Raw genomic sequence first — 27,214 nt, 5'->3', positions numbered from 1 at the left:
GATGGACTGCGCCATCTATGTGATTTAGTAAATAATTTTTTTCGGAAACACATTTTTTTTTGTGACGTAGCCACAAATTAATGGATTTCGGATTTTTCCCTTTACTTACTTATGCTATAAGACCTATCTATCTGGCAAATTGAATGATTCTAGGTCAACGGGAAGCACCCTAGGTTTTCTTGACAGATACGACAGTCGGACAGACAGCCAGACAGACAACAAAGTGATCCTATAAGGGTTCCGTTTTTCCTTTTGAGGTACGGAACCCTAAAAACGCATCAATATAGTTCCAAAATATACTTCCAACGTCTGTCAAGAAAACCTATAGGGTAGGTACCCTATAGGTACCCTATAGGTACCCTATAGGTTCCTAGAGTCATGAAATCATGAAATTTGGCAGGTAGGTAGCTCTTATAGCATAAGTAAGGAAATAAATCCGAAAACCGTGAATTTTTGGTTACATAATTTAAAAAATAAACTAAAATGTGTTTCAATTTTCAAAGTAAGATAACTATACCAAGTGGGGTATCATATGAAAGGGCTTTACCTGTACATTCTAAAACAGAATTCGTACGTAAATATCGTACAAAATGTCGGGAAAAAACTCGGAGTACGGAACCCTCGGTGCGCGAGTCTTGCTTGCACCTGGCCGGTTTTTTGTATGTGGGTAGGTAATAGGTATATGTTATTTTAGCCTGATATAAATGCACTTCTCTACCTACTAGAAATGAGCCCGTAGATTCATTACGGATTCCCAGTGAGACTGACGAGTCCGACTGACATCCGACTACTGTTGATAAGCGCTTAGACTATAGCTATAATATGTACCAATATGCCTATAGTAGGTATTGTACCGGATTCAATCAAGGAGAGTAGGTATATAGTTTCTCTTCCGTTCGCTCATCGATTCTATTTAAAGGTGTCATGTCACAGCTTCAAAACTGGCTAAGTGCCTATATCTTTTTTTAACCTCCGATCAAAAAAGAGGGGTGTTATAAGTTTGACGTGTGTATCTGCGTGTCTGTCTGTGGCATCGTAGCTCCTAAACTAATGAACCGATTTTAATTTAGTTTTTTTTTGTTTGAAAGGTGGCTTGATCGAGAGTGTGCTTAGCCATAATTCAAGAAAATCGGTTTAGCCGTTTGAAAGTTATCAGCTCTTTTCTAGTTATTACGGTAACCTTCACTTGTCGGGGGTGTTATAAATTTTTAATTTACACTTGTTATTGAATATCTCAGAATAGTGTCGAATCTCCGATGACAAAATTACATAAATGTATGATGTAGGTATCTAATAGGAATATTTATATATAAAAACGTGTGCGAGTCAGACTCGCGCACAGAGGGTTCCGTCTACAGTCGTATTTTTATAAATCAAAAACTATTATGCGTGAAAATAAATAAAAATCTGTTTTATAATGTACAGGTAAAGCTTTTATATGATACTCCACTTGGTATCTTACCTTAAAAGTTTATCTTACTTTTAAAGTTGAAAATACCATATTTATTTGTTCATGAACACATTTTAATTATTTTATTATTTAACCAAAAATTCACGGTTTTCGGATATTTTCTTTCACAAGTTGTGCTATAAGACCTACTTGCCTCATAATTCTACGTCAACGGGAGGTACTCTATAGACAGATAGACGGATAGACAGACAACAAAGTGATCCTATAAGGTTTTTTTTCCTTTTGAAATAAATTACGGATCTCTAATAATAGTAATTGATATACTTTATAGTATTTTGTCAATTTTTGTACTTATTGCCAAAATTTCAATTTTAGATAATGAATTTAATATTTCTGTGAATTTCAATGCACTATAATAATATTTCAGAACATTACACGAGGAAGGCATAGGTAATCTAAAACATTAATATCAGCGTTAGCAGCTAATTTTTTAAAACCTAACTGCGCTACAAAGTTATGTTTGCCAAGCGTCTAACCAGCGTGAACTTTGATAGTTCCCCCTGTGGTGAATTGCTAATACCTACTTACTTTTTATAATCAGACAAAAATAATTTTTTAATACATCCATGTAATCATTACATTTTCATACGACTGTCAAAAGTAGCTTATTAAAATTGCCCTACAATATAAATGGTATAAAAGCCCTTAAATAAATAAAGAAAAAAAAATTGCTCTACAATAGATGGTGTGTGGTCAAAACTATAACTAATAAGCCTTAGTTTTTCTTAGCTCGCGCATATTCATAGATCTATTCTAGAGTAAGCATCTATAGTGCAGTGTAATTTTGCAGTATCAAACTGGTGTAGAACAAACCGGGTAGCGTTTCAAATTTTCCTCAACAGAGTAGTTCCCAAAACCTATTAAGCTCCAAGATGTTGGTATTTTAATAACTGAGCGCACGTCGGCGGTGCTTCGTAAACTTGAAATTAACTTGGTGCCCACGGGAGGGATATGCACTCTGCCATGAATACGGCTCCTACTTCTATTGTTACACGCTATAATAAGGTTCTACGTACCTACTTTACCACTGTACTGAGGTGCAGACCTCCCCTCGGGGATCGGCTTGTGAGAAAAGTGTGTTTTCATTTCAATATTATAATAATTATCATTGAAGTAAAAATTCTTTATTAAATGGACGACTTCTAGGTATTTTTTCAAACTGAAGTAATGTGAAAATCACTTACGTCCGTATTTAAAATGCCCGCTAAATAGAACAACTGTTTTGAAGCAGCCATCTCTTATCGATGTACTTATTATACCAAGAAGTTAGTGCAATGATTAAAATCTCTATTTTTAATCCCCGACCCAAAAAGAGGGGTTGACTCTTTCACTGACTGATTCCTGGTTCCATGATATTACTAATATTCACATGTACCTAATGTCATCAATTTACATGTACCTACCTATATATCAACCACAACTTCTAAAGTATGATGTTATAGCATGAAGCCTGATGATGTATGAATTTTATTGATCGAAATTTTATTTTTAACCCCCGACCCAAAGCATCGTAGCTCCTAAACTAATGAACCGATTTTAATGATACAATGCCACCGGCAGTTACACAGATATACAGATACACACACCTCTTTTTGGGTCTGGGGTTAAAAATAAAATTTCAATCAATAAAATTCATACATCATCAGGCTTCATGCTATAACAATATACTTTAGATGTTGTGGTTGATATATTGATTGTTACATAGGTACCTACATGTATGTAAATTGATGACATTTAGGTACATTGTGAATACAGTGGACCCCCGGTAATCCGACAAACGCTTTGCAGGGCAGTGTCGAACTATCGAATTTGTCGGATCATAGAGTACTGCCTCAGACCCCCTATAGTCCGGCTTTTTTTTACAAAACAGTACCTTGTAATCCGACAAATTAAAGATCCAATGATAAGATTCTATATGTTATACATAGGTACTCTGAAGTACAAATCACAGGTACTTCACTATGTACCTACTTATTTCAAAGTAAATTCAATAACAATAGACTTGTCGGATTACAGGGGATGCCGGATTAGACAGGGGCCGGATTACCGGGGGTCCACTGTATTCGTAATTAGTAGTATCATGGGACCAGGAATCAGTCAGTGGTAAATATATGCACGTCAGAAGTCAGTAATGTCAGCATGATCGAATTTGACTTTGCGGAAAGGTTGGGCGAAAATTCTAAAAATAAATAGAAATCGGACAGAATAATTCATCACGAGGTGGAATCACGCCGGCAGATCAGATGCATATTATCATATCTAAGCTTTATAATAATAATAATAATAATAATTTTTATTTCAGGCAATATAAGTCACAAGACAACCCATAACAAACAAAAAGAAAAAACACAAAATAATATACAGCTTAATGTAGATATACATAGTATAAACTAATCTAAATAAAGCTGTTGTTGTCGCACCAATGCAGGTTTGACCAATTTTTAAAAAAAGGATTACTCAGATCTTCGTTAATAGCACACAAGATGGAGTTAGTACTGTGTCTTAGTCTTTCCCAGAAGGAAGCCGTCCTCGCTCTGAGTATGGCGAAGAAGTCAGGGACCCTCGCCGCAGCAAACATGGCTTTAGCACTGCAGAAACGCGGATGCTTCATTAGGATGCGGAAGGCGTTGTTATATTGTATCCTAAGCGCATTATAGCTGCGCTTGGTAAACTTTGTCCACAGTTGACATGTGTAAAAACATTGACAAAAAGCTTTAAATAACGTCACCTTCACGTCATCGGAGCAACGCGCGAATCTGCGCGCTATCATGTTAGCCCGCACCGAGAGAGCCCTGCGCTCCCTCTCCATATCTTTATCATCCTTTATGTCATCTGTTAGAATATGACCCAGGTATTTAAAGCTCTTAACAACCCGAACTGACGACCCATTCAAAAATACCGGCGGAACGGTCTCCGGACCCTTACCCGCTTTGAAAATGAGCATTTCGGTTTTCGCTACATTGTATTTGAGGCCATGTTCTTTAGCGAACTGGTCACAAATACTGAGCAGTTTTCTAAGCCCGTTTATTGAGGGGCTGAGAAGCACCATGTCGTCAGCGTAGCTCAAATTGTTAACGCAGACGTTACCAATATGGCAACCGACTTTGGTACTTCTCAGTCTCCCAATAAGGTCATTGATGTAGAGGTTAAATAGATCAGGAGACGTCAGCCCTCCTTGACGTACGCCACACTCTAGCCTATATTCACTAGAGAGTGCGTCGCCCCATTTTACGTAGTTGGTTTGGTTTTCGTACCAAAATCTCCACAAGTTCATTAATTTTTTCGGTACATGACCATCTAGTTTACGCCATAATATTTTGTAGTTAACGAGGTCAAATGCCCGGCTTAGGTCTAGAAAGCATGCATATACTGAAGTATCCCTATTAACATAATAGTTCACAGTATATTTGAGACTTAAAATGGCTGAATCTGTAGAGAGTCCAGCACGAAAACCAAACTGAGCATCGTCAATATTAAAGTTCCCAGTCAGTTCGGGTTGTAAGAGCCTTTCCAGTATTTTTCCGACAATAGTGCCTAACGATATGGGTCTATAGTTGGTAAGATTAGACAGATCGCCGGAAAGTTTATGGTAGAATTTATGCGTGTTATCATTTTTACGATCGGCCCGTAGTGGAACATCGTAACCTGTCAGCTCGCCCGTATATTTGAGGTTGGATTTGTTTTATATAGGGCGGAAATGGCAAGTAGTAGTATGCGTAAAAATAGTATAATACCACTAGTACGAGCAATTTTTATGACAGCTTTTGAAAATTCATTCCTATGTTAGTATAAGCTGTTCCCCAAACGAATACTTAGCGGTAGCAAAACTCAATGCTATTGATAGCTGTAACATTTAAATCAACTTTTATCAAAATAGCTCAAATCAATTTCCAAAATCTATGTATATTCCTACGGCATTGATATACCTCGTACAGCATAAATCATGTTCCGTAAGAAATCGTAAATCCGTAAGAAATCGTAAGCATTGGCAGTACTTAGGCATGAGGAGAGGATTTTTACATACTTATTCTGAATTTAAAAGTTATTTATTTATTAGCTACCTCCATTCTCTTCCTAACCAAGTAAGAAGTTACAGAAAAATATTGACGTTAGTAGGTACAAAACATTAAATTAGCATGGAAAATATTCGACCCCCCAACTCGAAAGGTTCAGAAAGAAACCAGAGCCGATCAGTGTACCGGGTACCCGTTTTAAGGTCTTTGTGGCTAGCGGAGACACTAATAGACAGAGACATTGGCCTCGGCGTCAAATGTAGCAAAGAAGTGGTGGCTGCCATTAGAAGTATATCTTGGCCTAGCTATCAGTACTTACTTCCTGTCCGTAACGGTTAATGGCGAAATAACATTGATAAACCGAACATATCATACAAGGCCAATGTGGTTCTGTAACAGTGCGGTTGATCCCAGCGTCCCGTGGTACTGGTATTGTGTCAGCCCCAGTTCCTAAGATGCTGCTTCGGATGGCTGGAGTTCAGGATTGTTATAAGTACATCTGCTCGCGGTTCCACTGGCACTCTTGAAAACTTTGCGAAGGCTACATATTATGCAGCCATTGCGAAGACCTACGCCTACCTCACTACTAACCGGTGGATCGATATCCTATTGACAAAGTCATTTAATTATAAATACATATATACAAAATAGTATTGTGACAGATTACTAGGATTAGGTGGACTAGATAGACCAGATCCAGAGATTAGGAACTTGGAGAAATCTTTCTTGACTACCCTAATGATATGAACTAGGGAATATTTTTGAGAAATTTCATCGGGTTTTTGAAAAACGCTAGCGCGCCGACAAAGATGTTTTTGATAGTGTTCACTATTTAAGCATTGAGTCCATGGTACATTTCATTAAATTATAATAAATAGTATTCTTATGAATTTAACCTACTTATTTAAGTATAATTTTCTAGTGCAACATTTATACAAAGGTAGATAATTTTTTGTTAAAGGCGCTATTAAAAATCGTGGGGTGTATGTAATTAGTAGCACGTGCGTTGCAGTGGTTGCCACTCGGGAACGATTTGGGGACAACATCGTTTCCGGTCAATATCACGCGATTTTCACTGACTCTTCTAGTAGGGATCGTAAACTTAAAAAAAATAACACTTAATTTTTTTTTACATTTTTTTATGTAAGTAAAACTAAAACTTACCTAGACAAAGTCGGGGGATCATCTTACTAGATGTTACTACTAATATTACCTAGAAATGTGAAAGTTAGATTTTGGATGTTTATTACTCCCTCATGCCACAATACAACTGAACCGATTTATAGCTGAAATTTGGAATGTACTTAGCTGACCCTGATTTAACAGTTACTTTTTAGGTTTCCTTATCAAAAAAGGAACTCACCTTCTCACTTCGTTATCTGTCTGTCGTGTCTGTCAAAACCCGTCAAGGGAATCAAAACCAGTAGGATACTTGCCGTTCTCTAGAATCATGAAATTTGGCAGGTTTTATAGCACAAGTTGGTACTTACCTAAAGTTAAAAATCAGAAATCGTTACATCGCTAATAATGAAAAAGTGTTATTTTTTTTGTACATACGATAGTACGGACCCCTTCGTTTGCGAGTCCGATTCGCACTTGACTGTTGTTTTACTCCGAAACAGAATACCTACCTGTACTCGTTCCTGTATTCTTAATTCGCGAGCATCACCTAGTACTAAAGAGTACTAGAGTATGTAATAAAATTAAAGATAAAGTACTTGTTTTTTTGTAAGTAGGTACCTAACCCAGATATTCTGCAATCACTTATTACGTACTTTCGTTGTACCTATAGAGGTTTTCACGCAACGCTCTGGCCGTGACTCCCTGATCCCGACAAAGCAAACTTCAAGCGACGGCGTGTCAATAAAGCCAATAAACTCGTCGAAACTTCCTTAAGCACCAACCGAACACAATTTATCGATTTGAGACGGCCTATGCTACCCCAAATGTCACTTTACAGCCGATATTGATAGTCGGTGACAGGAACCTTACTGACTTTTCCCATATCAGCTTTAGTCGCCTACGTTTCTGCCTTGTTGTGTGATGTAATCCAAGTAAACTGAATCTTATTGCCTTACAATAGAGGTTAAGCTACACTTTTTATAAGCATAGCCAAGTTTGTGATACAAACAAAACTACGCGACATCTAAGGAAATATTTTCTTTGATAAACCGTACTGAGGTTTTCCTCGAGCTCGGGCTTACGCGGATTTTCTTTTTCCCTCTTACAAATGCGGTCTTTTCATAACTGTCGGGGATCGATTCGGTCAAGAGATTTCGCTTCTAAATCTACTTTTATCCAGTTCTATGACCTTATTGGTGTTGAAAGCAATTTTCAATGTTTTAATAATCAATTTGTTGTATTTGTGCTTCTTACCGAAACTACACATTAAGAAGAGGTTTTCAAGCTTGCTCTAAATCGTAGTTACAGTGAATTTATTAATCTGATCCATAGATTGTTTTTAAGTTTAATTTTTTTTAGAAAATACTTATAATAAGCCATTAGTCTGGACTTATCCACTTAATATACCTATTACACCTGCAGTGCCTGCACGTTATAAAAATATCCCCTTAAACATAATAAAAGTACCTACTCTACCAAAATTCAAAGTGGAATGGAATTGCCTCTCCGTCTTAAAAATTTGTTAGGAACACGAATGCGCTCTGCACCTCGCAATAAAACTTTAATACAATTTGCCGGCCGTTGACGACCGCTGCATTTTACGTGGACCGTGGCGGAAGTGTGTACTTAAACAAGATGGCGGCCGGCGGTCACGTGACCGCGGATTCACCCCGGCTTCCGGCGCTCATTCACAAACATGTCAAGTGTATTGCGGGTAGTTTGATAATTATCAGCGTCATTACATCAACCCCCAATGTTTTTATGAGTTTTGTATTATACCGGTGCATCTGTTATTATTTTTATAGGCCGATGATATGACAGGAGAAAAGATTAATTTGCGAAAAAGCAATTATTTACTTAGATAGGTAAGTTGTGTCATCCTAAAACAAAGAGAGATGACAACATTTCACTACTTAGTACTTACCTTAGCAATTTAATCCATGAATGTTGCTAAGATTGGTATCATATTACTTATATTGAAGTTTATGTACCATAATAAAATTAGGTAATTTGGACCAAACTATAACAATATATATGCGCGTACTAGTTGATGCCCACGAGTTCTTCTTCGGTTTTCGAAAATCTCGAAGGAACTCTTTCGGTTTTCCGGAATGAAAAGTAGCCTTCGTAATAGTTGGAAAATCCAGGGTTCGATTTCGAGCACACACCTTTAATTTTTCGGAGTTAGTGCGCATTTAAAAATCAAAATATAGCACTAGCTTTAACGGTGAATGAAAACGTTTTTATGTAGTAAAATCATTGACTTAAAATAGACGTTATAGAAATATTTAGAATTGTAATTGAAAAATCTAACATTGAGTTTGTTGTGGGCTCCTCTAAGACCAGGGCCTTTTGAACATTTATACATTTAGTTTTAAGTTTAAGTAATACCCAACAAACCTCACGTTTTTAGTTTTAAGTCTTACAAGTATTCTCATACTTTTAGCTACTTAAAATTATTTTTTGCTTTTTTCATTCTAGTTCGTCTTATTATTTATTTAAACTAGGTTGAAATCGATTGCAAAATTTGTGTCCAACAGACAAACAAGCAAACAAACCGACAAGAAAACGAGTTGATATAAACGTCTTGAAAATAAAACGGACTTTTTTCGAACCTTCGTCATTTTAGAAAAGCCGAAAGTTTTTCTGCGCATTGTCCCCAACACAAGGAGGTACGATCAGTGACTGAAAGGATCATGGTGGCTTTGGCAGATAACAGGTAACAAAGACGCATGCAATCTTTCGTCAAAGTAGTAATAGAAATCACGTCATGCAGTAACACGGGAATTCAAAGTCAGGATAAGTTTGCGCTTATTTAGAGGACGATTGAAATGGCATGTGTCATATTAAACTTTTACCTATATACTTAGTACTTACCTATGGTTGAATATGATACATGTCGTCTGAATTGTTTTCTAAAGAAGCCCATATCTTGGCCATGAACTCCAATATTAGTATCGTAGCAACTTACCTTTTTTTGCGTAGGACTGGAAAGTCTTCATGGACATCCGAACCGGATAGTGCTGGACTCCTACCGACTAAAAACCCCTCCTTTCTCCTAGCATTACTTACTCGTACTTAATGTTCACGCCTCGACGGTCTACCATTACTGCCTCGGTCTGCCTTATCTTTCATCCTTCTCCTTTCTTTCAATTATAGCTTCCATAATCCATATATTTCTAGATTATCACCTCCTGCCAGACACCCCTTTTAAGGGCAGAAGTTACCATTAAACTTTAAGCTTTTATAAAATAACGAAGGTCTGGCCCTCCCGGGCTCTTAGTACAGCACGCCAGCAATAATCCTACAGTACGATAATAGAAATTGCTGGATAGTTTGATACTTAATAAAGGGCGAAAGAGCATATTTTTAACCCCCGACCCAAAAAGAGGGGTGTTATAAGTTTGACGTGTGTATCTGTGTATCTGTCTGTGGCATCGTAGCGCCTAAACGAATGAACCAATTTTAATTTAGTTTTTTTTGTGTGAAAGGTGGCTTGATCGAGAGTGTTCTTAGCTATAATCCAAAAAAATTGGTTTAGCCGTTTAAAAGTTATCAGCTCTTTTCTAGTTTTCTTGTAGAAAAGAAGGTTAGATAAATAAATAAATAATAAATAAATAATCTTTTATTGTTTCCCCATAAAAATTACAACAAGAATTAGGTTAAACCACTGATGCCTAAAATAAGTTGAACACTTGTGTTATAGGCATCAGGGCTCTCCCCTTACAGAATTGAAGATTATGTTATAGTGAAATTTAATATATACCTACATATATACATATATATATATAACCCTTAGGTTCATAATATTCAAGTGTCAATTGACAAATGTCAAGCTGTCAAGATGGACGTTGCCTAGATATACATAATTATTTATTTGAAAATGATGTTTTGGAAAACTCACTGGATACTTTGGATACTTTGGATCGTAGGCGCGGAATAGTCAAAGAAAATCGGTTCCTTCAGCCGTTTGAAAGTTATCAGCTCTTTTCTAGTTACTGTAACCTTCACTGGTCGGGGGTGTTGAAAATTTTTAATTTACACTTGTTACAAAAGAAATGAGGATATAAATTAATAAGTGCACATCAATTTTTCAAAATTTTAAAAATAGAACAAGCTGCTTGCAGTCCAATTTCTGGTAATAAAAATTTATACGAAGTTTTATATATTACGTACCTACTTACTTCAGTAAAATTTTTAGTTGTTTAATAGACAAGTGTAAATAAAAAATTTATAACACCCCCGACAAGTGAAGGTTACAGTAACAAGAAAAGAGCTGATAACTTTCAAACGGCTGAACCGATTTTCTTGGATTATAATAGCTAAGAACACTCTCGATCAAGCCACCTTTCAAACAAAAAAACTAAATTAAAATCGGTTCATACGTTTAGGAGCTACGATGCCACAGACAGATACACAGATACACACGTCAAACTTATAACACCCATAACCCTTTTCATAATATTATGATTGCATTGTATTACGTAAGTATACCTACACATGCAATTAAGTCACTCTTTTGGAGGTACATATTCAGGATTTTAGCGTTTAAACTATCGTGAGGGATTCCCATTAAGTATGATACTTACTTTCGACGAAGTCGGGGCTTTGAACCCCGGATGGGTTTGAAAATAGTCGGGTTTACGTCGACTAACCACGTGACCACAGCCGGGAACTTCTATATTCATAATCAGGATTTTAAGATATGAACGTAGATAAACGTGATTTGAAGATCAAAGAACCTACTAATAAATAGGTACACCACCACAAAAATGAACAAGCATTTTAAATCCGGAGTGGTGAGTAACCCTTAAATAGCAGATATCAAGGATATAAGTTAACCTGTTAAAAACTACACCGTTTCAAAAGCCAATAATTGCATAAAATTAATCACCGTTACGTTCGGTTCGAATCCCCCTGTCTCCCCTCAAAGGACACAATAAAAAGCCGCCAAAACGCCATGCGTCTGGCTGTCAGTCCGTCTGTGTCAATCAATTAGACAAGCGTATAGCGCATACCGGTACGCAGCGTCAAATCTCTGGCCACGCCTTATATTGATCAGGCCCGCCCCGTCGTTGTGCTGAAATTCGTGGTGCGCGTTTTGCCCTATCTACTCTTTCATGAGTTCTCGAGTTAGAAAGTACTGCTTATTGTTTTTGAATGATTCTTCTTCATGTCATGGATTTGTTTAAAACGTACCTACGCGGTAATTTTTATATGGATGGCGGCTCATCACATCTTTCAGGTTTTCCTACTTCTAAAATTTTGTCAGAACTCAGTAACCTGTAGGTACTACACAGTAAAATTACACTATCGAAGTGCATTATACTAATACTGGAATTGTGTTATTTCGTGCATAAGTAAAAGTTTCGCCGCCGGTATCAAATAATGTAATAATTAATTACTTACATAGTTATATATTTATTTGTGGATCTAATACGTAGTTTACATAATAATTACTTCTTATTGTTATATTGTGGTATTGCTCTACATTGATCATTTATAATGACAATATATAATTTAGAATCATTACATTTTGTTTTCAGCAAAAATAACTAAGTATGAATTTCGAATAAGTAACTCGATACTTAAATATCACACAGTTAATTTTATGTTTCAAACAATAGAAAATGGTGCATTTAAAACATAAAATATTGATTATCTAAATCCAGTGTTTAGGTAGGTACCCACTTGTGCTATAACTACCGTACCTTGTTACATTTTTGTATGAAATTGAAAAAGTAAGTATAGGTACCTACTTATGTTATACAATGGTGTAACTATATGGTGTAAGTAATATTTGTTATTTTGACAATTGACATAGTATTTACACTGTACTAATAAATAAAATACTTATTTACAAAAATATACAGCATAGTTTTAATCTAGGTAAAATAATACTAGGTAAGTACCTATACAGACCTATATATTACGGTACTTACCACCTATTTAGGTAGGTATATTGCTAGAATCCAGTGGCTCCCATTACGAAAGTATTGTCAGAGTAGCTGATACCTGCGACTTCGTTCGCGTGGATGTAGGTTTTTTAAAATTCCCGTGGGAACTCTTTGATTTTCCGGGATAAAAAGTAGCCTATGTGCTAATCCAGGGTATAATCTATCTCCATTCTAAATTTCAGCCCAATCGGTCCAGTAGTTTTTGCGTGAAGGAGTAACAAACATACACACACACACACACACACACACACACAGACAAACTCTCTCCTTTATAATATTAAGTGTGATAACTCAAAATTAAAAAAAAACCCCCGACACGAAAACATCTATAAGAAAACTAGAAAAGAGCTGATAACCTTCAAAGCCTCAATAGCTCAACGGTTATGGAGCGGACTGAAACCGAAAGTTCGGTGGTTCAAACCCCAGCCGTTGCACTATTGTCGCACCTACGAGTATTCCTAGTACAAGTTTTCATGCTTAGTTGGAGAGGAAAGGGGAATATTAGTCATGATTAATGTGGCTAATAGTTAAAAAAAAGGCTCAACTGATTTTCTTCGATTATAGCTAAGAACACTCTCGATCGAGCCACCTTTGAAACAAAAAAAAAACTAAATTAAAATCGGTTCATTCGTTTAGGAGCTACGATGCCACAGACAGATACACAGATACACACGTCAAACTAATAACACCCCTCTTTTTGGGTTGGGGGTTAAAAATTACACGCGAGTGAAGAAGAGATGGGCTAGTTATAAATACATAATTGATCATATTAATAAATGACTTAGGTACTTCCTACTTTTCATATATTGAGCTTACTTTACATTGATGCTTGAGCTTCTGCGAGAAGAAAGGAACACACAGATACCTACCTACCTAAGTCGGATTGTTTTAACACTATGGCCGTCTCTTCAGTATGACATCATAATGTTCACTCTGGATACACCTACCTATATCTACAAATCTTCTCTTACTTCTTTGTTTAATTTAGTAATTAGATCCATTAAAACAGCTTCTGGAGGTACTTTACGCTGAGTGTACAAAGATGTAGGGTTACTCCGCGTTCGGCAATTTGGCCGTGGTTAAGTGAATAAGGAACCACCTGCCGTGGTATCGTGCCTTGCTGAGAACATTGGCAATAACAATTAACGCTTAACGGTTATTGTTACAGCCACTCGCTAATGCAACGTATTATTTGGTGGCAGGAATGGTGGGGGATCCCTTTTAGGTTGTTCGTTTATGACTTGAGCCTTACCACCTTCGGCTGCTATTTCTATAAACTAATGGATAAAATATTTTTATTTTATTATTTCGCTTTAGAGTGGTGATAGCCTAATGGTAAAAACACCGGCCTTTTATTTCGGGTGTCCGTGGTTCAATATGTACGCATCCTTAATTTTTTAGAGATCTGTGCGTTTTAAGCAATCAAATTGCTTTAATGGTGAAGGATAACATCGTGAGAAAAGTTACAGCCAGAGAGTTTTCCATAATTGTCTCAGTGGTGTGTGAAGTCTGCTAATTCACACTTGGCTAGCGTGGTGGACTATGCCCTAAAAGCGTTCTCATTCGGAAATGAGACTCAGTAGAGGCCTGAAGATAGGTTGAGATAATGATTTCACTAAGTAGGTATGGAGCCAAACAAAACAACTTGCAACGTTACGTAAGTTATACTTACAATATATTAAGTTAATACCTAGTAAAAGTAATAAGTACCTAGCGTTTGAGAGATTAAAAAACTGGTCGATAGCCAAAATATGTGTGTTTATTAGAATATTAATAAATTAACGCAAATGACCACGAAAGTAATTATATAACAAACTAGCTGATGCCCGCGACTTCGCCCGCGTGGATTTAGGTTTTTCGAAATCCTGTGGGAACTCTTTGATTTTCCGAGATAAAAAGTAGCCTATTTGCTAATCCAGGATATTATCTATCTCCATTCTAAATTTTAGCCAAATCCGTCCAGTAGTTTTTGCGTGAAGGAGTAACAAACATACACACACACACACACACACACACACACACACATACAAACTTTCGCCTTTATAATATTAGTGTGATGTAAATTAAAAATTTATAACACCCCCGACAAGTGAAGGTTACAGTAATACTAACTAGAAAAGAGCTGATAACTTTCAAACGGCTAAACTGATTTTCTTGGGTTATAGCTAAGAACACTTTCTATCAAACCACCTTTCAAACAAAAAAAACTAAATTAAAATCAGTTCATTAGTTTAGGAGCTACGATGCCACAGACAGATACATAGATACACACGTCAAGCTTATAACACCCCTCTTTTTGGGTCGGGGGTTAAAACATAGGGGAAAATTAACCGATTACTTTCCTTTTGTAAGAGCCCTGGAGTGAATCAATGTTAACGTTATCTATAGGAAATTAGGAAAGGAAGCCTGTCGCGCTCGGGAGGTTGTCAAACCTACCTAAGTAGGTAAGTATCTACCTCTAATAATGGCACGACACCGAGCTTAGTTCGGTGTCTCTCAATTTGATTAATAATTTATCCTTGAATCCCTACTCGAAATCGGCATGATATTTATCTAGATAAAGTGGGAAAATAAAACTATCTGAATACAAAATTTCATCCAAATTGTTATAGCCTAGTCGTTCCCAAGGAACCATGTATTAATACCATGTACTTAACCATGCATAGATTAAGTATTGGTATTCGCTACATGACATCGTCCAAGTAAACAGATACACATTCAAATGGTCAAAGTCGTTTTAGACAAACCATTCGTTTATTCCTGAATTGCCACAGGAACATAACCTATCCTGAAAGTTCCACCTGATAAGACGTAGTTAAACATTATTTAAATGCAAAATTTCATCCCAATGGTTAGAGCCATTTTTGAGAAATGTTTAATAATTGATCACTGGTTTCCCGTAGGAACTCACGGATGACACCTATCCAGATAAACATAGAAAGTAAAACATGATCTAAGTACAAAATTTCATCCAAACCATGAGGAGAATATTTTCCAAGAGCCATTAGCATATTGGTATATCCATATTTATTAGAACTAAGAATTAGCTTAGATCTGTATTTTTTTCAAAAATAAACAAATCGCTCGCAAATAAAACTTGGCGAAACGCGCTTGTAGGTACAGGTAAAAAGGTATAAAATGTAGGATATATCACTCGATTGACACCTCATTCATCAAAATCGGCTCAGTAGTTTAGGCGTTACGGTAGAACACACATAAATACAAAACACACATAAATACAAAACATACATAATATATACCTACCATACATAGACTGCTAAAATCAACCCTCCCTTTTGGCTTTGCCGTAGTCGGGTAAAAATAGATCGTAGGTACCCGTCCCACCTAACAAAAAAAAGAAAAATAAATAAAAACCATGGATTTAGAAATCAGCTTAAAACATTATACCACTTCTATCTAGTTTGTTTCTAGATTACATAACTATGAAACACCTAAAGATACTTCAATAAAAAAATATACAATGTTAAGAACAGCAAGTTTAATGAAGTCCTGTAGGTATACAAATGCATAACTCATGAGTTTTACTTACATTTACTTCAACATTCACACTCCACAGTTTGTTTGCCTACTGTATAGGTTAGTTGATCGTACATTTCACTAGCAGCCGCAAAATGCCGGGCCGCTAGGGCCGCAAATGTGACATGAAACGCATTCTTTAGTTTTGAAAATTATAGTGATATCGACAGTACGAATGAGCCACATCGAAAGCGACGACCTGATTTTTAACCGATTTTCAAAAAAAGGAGGAGGTTCTCAATTCATCAGAATCTTTTTTATATGCATGTTCCCTGATTACCCTAAGATGCCTGGACCGATTTGGAAATTTTGTTTTGTTTGAAAAGATATAATTTGCAGGTGGTCCCATATAAATTTCGTGAAGATCTGATAAATATCTTCGGAGATGGAGAACAGAACTCCTCAATGGACAACAGTAAATTGCTCGCGATCAGTGTAATAGCTTAGTAAACAGTAGCGTTTTAACTGGGCATGGGCCACTAAATATCGCTAAATATCGTGAAATAAAAAAAATTCAAAAGAAAAACATAACTGGCTTCAAAAACCACAAACACTAAAAAGTAAAAAATAATTTTTGTTTAACTACACGTGTAATTTACCTAGGTATGAAGTCGGGCGAGCTTCACACTTGGATTTTTAATTTTGTTTTATTATGCTCGCTCGACTTCATACATACATTACACGTGTAGAAACAAAAATCATTTTTTACTTTTTAGTGTTTGTGGTTTTTGAAGACGGTTTTATTTTTCTTTTGAAAATTCTTTCATTAAGGTGCACCAGCATGCGTGGGGAAAGCATTGAGTATTTGCTTTGAATAACAAAACTCAAACGCGGTGTGCTTCTATCGCGTTTTGGCGTAGCACTTATACTAATTTTAATGGTATGTAAAATTACTCAAAACTGAGTCTAGGAAGTTGCCAAAAAACTCAACCTAGTCCACTCCGTCTGTTTGCGATGACTCTAATGCTGATTTCCTGATTGACTGATTTGTGCTGGTGTATTACTGGCAATGAATAGGTAGGTACTTAGGTATTGCAAAATGCGATGCTTGTAGTTTTTCTTGTTGTTCATTTCGTAGTAGGTATGCGATCAGCACAAAAGAGCAATTTGAACATTAAATGCAGAAAACAGCCAACCTGTATATTTACGCCGACGACGCGGACGCTCTAACACTTGTCTTGTAATTATTTCCTTTGAATACTAGTTCTAGATTTAACTTTATGCAAGTCATTAGACTTAGATTTTTTACCAAGTAAGTACTTAGGTAATACCTATATTTTGACTTTTACCTACCATTCCTAATTTAACGTATCTCAAAATATTAAATAAAAAGACTTTAAATAATAATAATCATTTATTATTATTAACAGGGCTCTCTCCGTCACTTACACCATACAATCGTCGTTCCAATTTCATTTGAATATCAAGCAACCAAAGTCCATGAAATTTTGCAGACATAATATTCAAGAAACTAATGGTGCCTGTGGTGTTTTAGATTTTTCTAAAAATATGTAAGTAGTTTTAAAATTACAGGGGCTCAAAGATTTGTATGAGAATTTTTAAGACCACGTAACTTTGAAACCGAATATTTTAACAGAAATCTGGAAAACCACAGGCATAGATATTAGTTTCTAGAATATGTTTGCAAAATTTCATGGACTTTTCATGGATCCATATCCCATGGAATTACCAAAAATAGGGCCTCGTTCCTTGTCTACATTATAAAGGGAACCTCTGTGCAAAATTTTGGTTTACTAGGTCTAAGGGTTTGAGCTGGCTGTTGGTGAGTTGATAAAATATTATATTTAGATAGGTACTTAATGAAATTCCTTACTTACGTTAGAATAACCTGAAAGTACCTACTACAGGGATCAACATGATTTTATATTTAATCTGACCATTTAAGTTCAATCATAAGTAAGCTTTCACGATCTATACTAATATTATGAAGCGGTAGAGTTTGTAAGTTTGTTTGTATAGGGTAGGTAATCTCTGAAACTCTTAAGTAACCGATTATGAAAATTCTTTCACCAGTAGAAAGCTACATTATTCCTAAGTGACATAGGCTATATGATGAGACATACCTATCTATTTAATTTCAAAAAATTAGAGATCCCTTCGAAAATATATAATAAGCTATCCGTACGAAGCGTGGATCGCTAGTATATAAAAATGGCTTGATAGGCTTCTGATCTGGACTATATTTTTAAGTTTGCTACATTACTTAGATTAAAATTCAATTCCACATAATATTAGGTCACACTTAATCAATATTAAGGATCTAAATACTTGGGATCGGGAATCATTAAACCGTAGGTTTATTTATTCAATAAAAACTGTAGACCTTAATAATTTTATGATAGCCAGATTTTTTAACAATGAAAATATTTAGCCTCTAACACATAAAAATCGCCTCATTCTTCAAGCAGAAGAAAGTAAATGAATAAAAGAAAAAAGAATAGTAGGTACATAAAAAGTGTACATCATTCAAAAGTGCATCCATAAAAGGTATATAACGACTCTCGCAAATTTTAAAGATCCATTTAGCTCCGACATAAAAAGCACCGATTGAGTGCACCGTAATTATCAATTCACAAATCCAGCTCGCATCCGAGTCTTTTGCAAACCCCCTCCAATCCCTCTAAGCCCCAACGACGCCCCTAAACAACTCCTCTCCGAACATTAAATACAATATCTTTAAATTGCTTCTAAGTACCGCCACCCTCATTGGGTATTTTTATCGTCATTATCATAATCTCCGGCTAGTTGTCCCGTTCGCCCCCCATTATTCCGTATTTCCTTCTCCTTCTATCAAAGCTTAAAACTCTACGGCAAATTTAAGGCTCATTCTCTTATGATTTAGGTAAGATTACTTGGCAGTACTTAGGCGCTTTATACACGATTATGCCGCTGTAATTGTGTGAATGTGCTGGAGAGCTTTCACGGCTATAATTTTTATAGCTAAAACTTTCTACTTCGTGTGAAACGGTTCAGGTGCTGCAGTGCTGAACAGTACCGACATATGAATTAAATTGTCAGCCACACTAACGAATAATTAGGTATAATGAAAAGCCGTCGTGAATGACTCAACGCGAACTCTTTTACTTACTTATTTGTATTAAAAATATGTTACTATTAAAGTATCATTATATCATTCGTATGATTATTCATTATTATGATCAATCACCGGTCCACTACTGAGAATGGGTCTCCTCTCCGAACGAGAAGAGCTTAGGCCATACTTAGTCTGCCAAGCTGGCCAAGTGCGGATTGGCAGACTTCACACACTTTTGAGAACATTGTGGAGAGTTCTCAGGCATGCCGGTTCCCTCAGAAAATTTTCCTTCACCGTTAAAGCACGTGATTTTTAATTGCTTAAAACGCACATATTTAACTCAGAAAAGTTAGAGGTGTGTGCCCGGGATCGAACCCCCGACCTTCCAAATAGGAGACGGCTATCACGGCTCTATCGTATCATTCGTTGTATGGACGTATTATTATGCTATTAGGTATATGAGTTGTTGTTGTAATTTACAATCTAGAAATCTATTTTTACATCGAAACAGCAATAAATCCAATAGATTTTGAAATTGTCAGGCGATTGGTTATATTATTTACTAAGTAAGTAGAGTTAGACGATGCTCACAACTTTATCAGCGGGGATTTAGAATTTTAAAAATCTCGTGGGAGCTCTCTGATTTCTCGGAATAAAAAGTAGCTTTACTTTCTAAGTTTTTAATCTTATCCATACAAAAAATTACGTGATTGAAGAACAAACAAACATACTTCTAGGACAAGATATTTAAGCAATAAGTAATCACCATCAAAGGCACCTCATATCACCACCTAATCACCACCAAAGCATGGCTACGTATATAGGTAGCCTCCTGACACGCACTTGACAAGTTTTTCAATCCAATTCAATTCAAAATATTTTGATTCAATTAGACTTTTACAAGTAGGTACTTTTGAATCGACATAACATCTACCACTGGTTCGGAATGCCTTTAGAAGTGAAAACTTCTTTAAACTTCGTTGGGTGATTTAGGCTGGGTATAAACTTCAAGGTTATGTCACCGACATGTTAATGTTAAAAAAAACTAAATGTTCATAGCTTTAATTTTAAAATTATGAAATTTGCATATTCATACTTATTTCATAGTTCTATATTTATTTTATTTTATTTATTAAACTTATTAAATATACAGGACATTTTTGTTACATTCAGTGCCACAATAACCACAGTCGGGTTTACCGGTCACTGCGTTAACTTATTATTGTAGTTATACCTACATATAATAAAGCTGTTAAAACCAGAATAGTGACAAATTGGTTATAAGTATAAGTAATTTACATAATCTAGTGGGTAGGTAAGAAAAATGTGCAGTTCGACGTGTATAGGTACTTAGTATATCCATATTCATAGTTATTTCATTGTTTTAAATTTTCACTTCGATTTAATAGGAAGGTTAGAGACGGCTAATTTACGCAGTTAATTATGTCATTCCAGACAAACCGATATGAGGCACATACCTAAATTGGGACTAAGTAAAACCAGGTACTAATACTTAATATTATAAATGCGAAAGTGTGTCTATTTGTCCGTCTGTCTGTCTGCCTTTCTGTCTGTCTGCTACCTTTTCCCGGCCCAATGGTTTGACCGATTCTGATGAAATTTCGTACTGAGTTAGCTTATATCCCGGGAACGGGCATAGGCTACTTTATATCCCGGAAAATCAAAGAGTTCCCACAGGATTCCTAAAGACCTATCCGCTTAACCGATTTGTATGAAATTTGCTACCGAGGTAGCTTGCGTCCCTGTAATGGACATAGGCAACTGTTTATCCCGGAAAATCAAACAGTCCCCAGGGATCTTTAAAAACCTAAATCTACGCGGACGAAGTCGCGGACATCATCTAGTTAGTAAATATTTGCGAATGCCTTATCTAACAATAGTTTAATGGATACACGGTTGGCGCTACCACTCAAAATTATCCCAAACAAACGTTCAGTATTAAAAGTTTTCAGGGTGGGGGCGTAGGTAGAATGGGTCGACCCTCCCTTATTTAGTCACGCCATTTAACAGGCACGGCAAAGGGCTACGAATTAATTATTTATGCGACTAGGCACGGAATCGCGCGGAAGATGTCACAGTCAACTCTGGACCCTTTCATATTTCCACATTTTTTGGCTGTGAATTTGAATATTGACGCTTTCATGTTTTGACCTGTTAATTAGTTAGAAACATAGGTATATCTATGTACCATGCCTACCTAAGCTAAAAACAGTAGAGCAGCAGTCGCTCTTATAGGTACCTACATACATAATAGGTACCTACTTAGGTGAAAATTCATTAAATTGCACAGACTTCTGTTTCTTTAAATGATCAGACTATTTCATTGCAAAAAAGCTTTTTTCAAGAGCAAAGTTTCATAACAGTAAATATAACTAATTATTATATACGTAAGTATAGTGGGTGTGTGATGATGGTTCACCCTGGTAATAGTCGAGTTGAAGCCCGGCATACGTTGCATGCGACTCGCGCGTTACCTATTCACGTTGATGATATTATACCTACTACCATAAACCTTCACGCAAGAAATTCAAGTCATTTTTTCTAAAAACGTACAGCTCTTTCATAATTATGATACCCCACTTGGTATAGTTGTCTTACTTTGAAAATTGAAACACATTTTAATTATTTTTCTGTGATGTAACCACAAATTCACGGTTTCGGATTAATTCCATTACTTGTGCTATAAGACCTACCTACCTGCCAAATTTCATGATTCTAGGTCAACGGGAAATACCCTATAGGTTTCTTGACAGACACGACGAACGGACAGACAGACAGACAGACAAAAAAGTGATCCTATAAGGGTTCCGTTTTTCCTTTTGAGGTACCGAACCCTAAAAACGACCCATTTTCATCCAAAGGTATTAAGGGGTCATTTGATAACATTTGTCCTTCCCTACAACCCTGCTATGAATCGTGATGTAATACCGGGCATCCTGCATCGTATGATTTGCCGTTAAAACAAATAACATTTATTTATTAATGATCATTTGCTTAGTGAAGTTGTGATTATAGTAATTTATTTTAAACCTTTGTGATTTTAAGTCTTATGACTACGCAAATTGCAACAAATTGCTTCTGACGTTTACGATAATGGTTCACTTAAAAGAAAATAATACTTTTCAAATATTAGGTATTCTTCAAGCAACTTCCATCGTGATTGCGATCCTAGCTTTGTTCCTTGTATGACCTACCTTGAAAAGATGTTTGAACGTGAATTGAAAATTTCCTCAATGGCGCAGTGGTGAAAGCCCATCTCCCAGTTAGAAGACTACACATTCTGGGTGAGAGGCCCGTGATTCGATTCTTGACAGGGGCATATATTGTTAGCAAGATATTAGCTATCAAACGGTCGCTAAATCACTATGGCTCATATGTCATGACATACAAGAAATAACTTTTTTTATTCTTTTAATTTTTTTCAATTTTCATGGCGGCCATTTTGTAATTATTAGTATTTGTTATTAAAACGGCAATTCGCAGTTTGCAATATCGTGTAGAGTTAGTGACAGAGAGAGGAGACCTTATTTGTAAATGATGTTTACCGTTGTTAACTTTTTTTTTTCGAAAATAGGAAATGTTCAAAAATAATAAATCCTCAAACAGAAAACACTTCATAACTGTATAAAATATAGCTGAGATAATATTCATGTACCTACGTACGAGAGGTAGAATCTTGTATGTTTCTGGTTGAGCTAATATTTCCAAATTTTTCATGTATTCGTTAGAAAAATTATTATTTTACATAAATGTAAGGTATTGATATCATACAAACCAAGTCATACAGAATTTATGGCAAAGGATAAATAAATTATCTTTTAAAGGATAATTTCACTTTAATACATATAAAAGTTATGAATCATAAAGAGTAGCGTAAACGGTTGACTTCCCTGTTTTAATACTTCTGTATACATGTAGGGGCAGTGAAGTTTGTTACGACATCTAATTGTTTGTAGGAAATTAGGAACTTACATCATTATTTTACTACAGAAGAGGCATCGACTTAGCAGACTTTTTTCATCAGTTAGCTAATAACTCGTTTGGGAAATATTCGATTTTGAGAAATAATTGCTCGTTGGTAAATAGGTATATTATTTTAATACTAGCTGATGCCCGCAGCTTCGCCCGCGTGGATTGGTCAGATCCCCTGCAGCATCAGGATTGAGGAGTTGGAATGCAAATTTTTTATGAAACAATGTCGCAGAGTTCCTCTATCGATTAAAAAGAAATGACGCAAATCGGTTCAGAAATCTCGGAGATTTTGGTGTACATAGGTAGAAAAACACAACTCCCTCCTTGAAAGTCGGTTAAAAAAGTAGCCTATGTTACACCCTGGTCAATCCTCTACTTGTATGTGAAAATCCCGTTAAAATCGGTTCAGCCGTTCCGAAGATTAGCCTTTTCAAACAGACAGACAGACAGACAGACAAAAATTTTAAAAACGTGTGATTCAGTTATGGTATCGTTCAAATAACCATATGACCTTAATATGTGGTAGTTATTTCGAAATTACAGACAGACACTCCAATTTTATTTATTAGTATAGATTTAGACTAGCGCTGGGCTGGCTTGCTTGCTGGCAAGTGATAATGTAGCCTAAGATGGTGCACGCTTGCCAAGGTGTCTATTCACTTTTGACTTGAAGGTATCTATATTGAAAGTGGAAGGGAAAATTGGTGCCGGAAGGGCATTCCGTATCCTAGCGATTCGAATCAGAAACGAGGAGGCAAATCACTTCGTATATAACAAAATTAAGATGGCGGCCTGGTTCAATATTGAGAAATAGGTATACTGATGGAAGAAAACACACGAATCGTTAATACAGGAATAGTTAAAACAGAAATATGAAATAATGCTTAGGATCGAACAATAGATTAAAACTTCATTAATCTCTGTAGGCGTGTTTCTTGGCGCAAGAGCACTCACCGACCAATTAATCAAATAGAATTTTTTATGCCGTTAAACCAACATATCAGTAACAGAATAAGAAATTCTGTTGCTAGAATAATATGTTGGTTTACCGGCGGCCTCTCCGTTGTACGCTCCGTACAAACGTTGTTTGGTTCTCATATTTTAAATATATAATGTCGTTTATATCTACAATAGTTACTTACTCATAATTTTCTGACGCAACTTTCGTCTATAGTTTGCAAATTGCATGTGTCTATAATAATGGCGTAGTTAGTACCTACTATATCTAACATTGCATGAAAAAATATAAATATCTAAGCAAGCCAAGATTTTTTTTCGCAGAGCCGAATACTGGAGGATGCATCATTGATGTGCAACTCGTGGTCACCAAGGCACAACGTAAGTGGCTGCACGAAAGAGATCTGATATTAATATACGTAGTAACCCCTCATGATATGAGTACGTTGGTTAATTCTGCCTTGCGAATTTAATAGTAGGCTCCTATCTTTGGCCAAAGATAATCCATATTACTGATTGTTAGTTTTGAAGCTGCTATGCGATTTTTTGCCTTTCTCATGGTTTATTTTAATTACTTAGAAAGCATGTTTCCTTATTTATATTTTACACCATTGTAACTTATCAAATGTTCTTTTTCTTATATGTAACGAAATGTAGGTATTTTTAAATTTCAATGCTATATGCTAATAGGAGTAATTGATATATGTAGGTATTCGTTTTCATAACCATACATCCATATACCTAGAGAATATATAGAATATATAATAAACAGAACTAAGATTAAGGCCCGAGATGTGATGGGCATTTTTGGACGAGCACATATTTCATTACACGTACGAGAAGAAGAGCAGCTCGAACTGAAATACTTGGCAGTTCAGAAACGGCTGAAGGGAAAAAAGCTTACACTCATATCTAAACTGTCCAACACATAAGACATTTTGTCAGATGAGAAGGAAGATCTATCTAAAGAAGCACCTCAAAAGCAAATGCCTGCTTCTATTTGACAAAGAGTGAACGAGTATAAACAACATGATAATGATGATATTATACTGATTGATGATGAATCAAGTTCTGAGGATGGTAAAAATAAAATTGACAGAAAACTTGAACTAGACAGTGAGGTTACACTTAAAGAAGAGATTATTGTAGAATTCAAGAAGAATAACTTTCTGAAATAGCTGATAACAAAAAGAGACAATGCAAGCAGAAGTGGCTGCTCAAAGTGTTACTGAGATGAAAACGAGTGAACCAAGAAACTCCTGCATCTACAAAACCGATGAAATTAATTTCCTCAAAACATGAAAGAAAAACTTAGCTTATATGACAAGAGATGAACTTGAAGAATTCTGCATTTTAAAAATAGTTGACAGTCACTGTTGACAACACTTTACGATCAAGAAAAAAAACTAGCAACACTTTAGTCTTCAAGCACTAATAAAGAGTTTTGACAGAGAAGATAATTTTTAGAAGCTTTCCGAACTTAATAAAATATAAAGTGAAATTAATTTAGTGGACAACTAATTTAGAATTTTCTATCACTCTGTTAAAGCAGAGTCATTCCATAATACCTTGAGCTGACATTTTGTTCGGCGGTTAAAAAGCCGTTGCCGTAAAAAAGTAAATGCCATCAGCTCGCCAATATCGTGATATGTCAGCCCGGTTCCAAAAGTGATCCCAAATTCAACGAATAATAATTGTATTAAGTCTATTAATATGTAATCAATGGATAATTGAAAGCCGATTCACGATACGGATGTTATTTTCCCGATAAATCTTTGACATATTTTACAAATGAGAATGCAATAACCGTATTGTTTTAAAAAAATAATATAAGATAAACATAAATAAATATTCAGAACATAACGAGGATTTCAGTCCTGATTGTAGAACATTTTAAGTGTCGTTACGTTTTTTGAACATTCAAAAAGTTCTGAAGACAAGTGTAAATTAAAAATTTATAACACCCCGACAAGTGAAGGTTACAGTAACTAGAAAAGAGCTGATAACTTTCAAACGGCTGAACCGATTTTCTTGCATTATAGCTAAAAACACTCTCGATCAAGCCACTTTTCAAACAAAAAAAAAACTAAATTAAAATCGGTTCATTAGTTTAGGAGCTACGATGCCACAGACAGATACACAGATACACACGTCAAACTTATAACACCCCTCTTTTTGGGTCGGGGGTCAAAAAATACAGTTTTTCTATAGTTATTTTAAGTACACTTGCTAGATGAAACATTTGTCTCACATGATAGGTAACAATCAAATGAATAACAAATATTTTAATTCAATTACACCCACTTCACATGCACGTGAGCGCCTCCTATATAATCGCAAAACCGAGGGGGCTTTTAGTTCTCTATGACACTCGATACTTACATTACGTGGCACAGATGTATCTGGGGATCAGGAGATGTCGCCAGTTAACCCTAAAATGAGAACGTTGATGAGTAATAATAGTAATGGATTATTTCAGTGCTTTAGGGATTGCTGGGATGTGCCTTTGTTGCTAGTTTATGTCTACTACACGCTTGAGTGGTAAATTCGGCAGTCACTTTGTGCGTTATGCGAGCTCTGTTAATGGGTAGAACAATTAACGGACGTTCTGAGTTGGTAGGTATAAGGAAGGTACTTATTCGCGTGTTTTTTTAATTAAATATGCTGTTGCGTGAATGTGTATGTCGGCGACAATCCCAGAATATTAAGCCATTATTGAAATGCGTAGCTCGTAACATTTATTCGAGACACAATGATAATTATTATTTACACTTTAGCCTTCTATCTTAAATATAATAAAATAATAATAAAATTAGGTGAGTATTCAAAAACATGTCTCGTCTTTTACTCTTCTTTTAAAAATTTGCTTTTGCCACCGAAACACGTCCTCTGGCGTGGCCGGCCCACGTGATTGGTCGAAAATCGAAAAGGAGTCAATTAATATTTTCTATATTTCGTAATTAAATAATTTCCTAGTTAAATAACAAAATGAATATTTTAAGAATAATAAGATTTTTAAATAATATCGAAAAAAAAAAACAGGAGAAGGTCGTAGCTATCAACTTATAAATTCTATTAGGACAATAATTCTTGCGTTGACGCCAAAACA

General features: G+C 35.8%; 1 protein-coding gene across 4 annotated transcripts in view; it reads left to right on the top strand.

Annotated features, from left to right (window-relative positions):
• LOC123880187 (inhibitory POU protein) overlaps nt 1-27,214 on the top strand; it is a 49,124-nt gene that overhangs the window by 11,824 nt on the left and 10,086 nt on the right. For 2 of the 4 annotated variants that reach the window (XM_045928170.1, XM_045928169.1), the window contains exon 2: nt 24,430-24,486. The exons of the other annotated variants lie outside the window; for them this stretch is intronic. In XM_045928170.1, coding sequence (XP_045784126.1) covers nt 24,430-24,486 — 57 coding nt within the window. The remainder of the gene's footprint in view (nt 1-24,429; nt 24,487-27,214) is intronic. 4 annotated transcript variants of the gene reach the window in all.

This window comes from Maniola jurtina, chromosome Z (assembly GCF_905333055.1).
Source record: "Maniola jurtina chromosome Z, ilManJurt1.1, whole genome shotgun sequence".
Lineage (NCBI taxonomy): Eukaryota > Metazoa > Arthropoda > Insecta > Lepidoptera > Nymphalidae > Maniola > Maniola jurtina.
The sequence above is the reverse complement of the archived record's forward strand: the minus strand, read 5'-3'. Positions and strand labels throughout refer to the sequence as shown.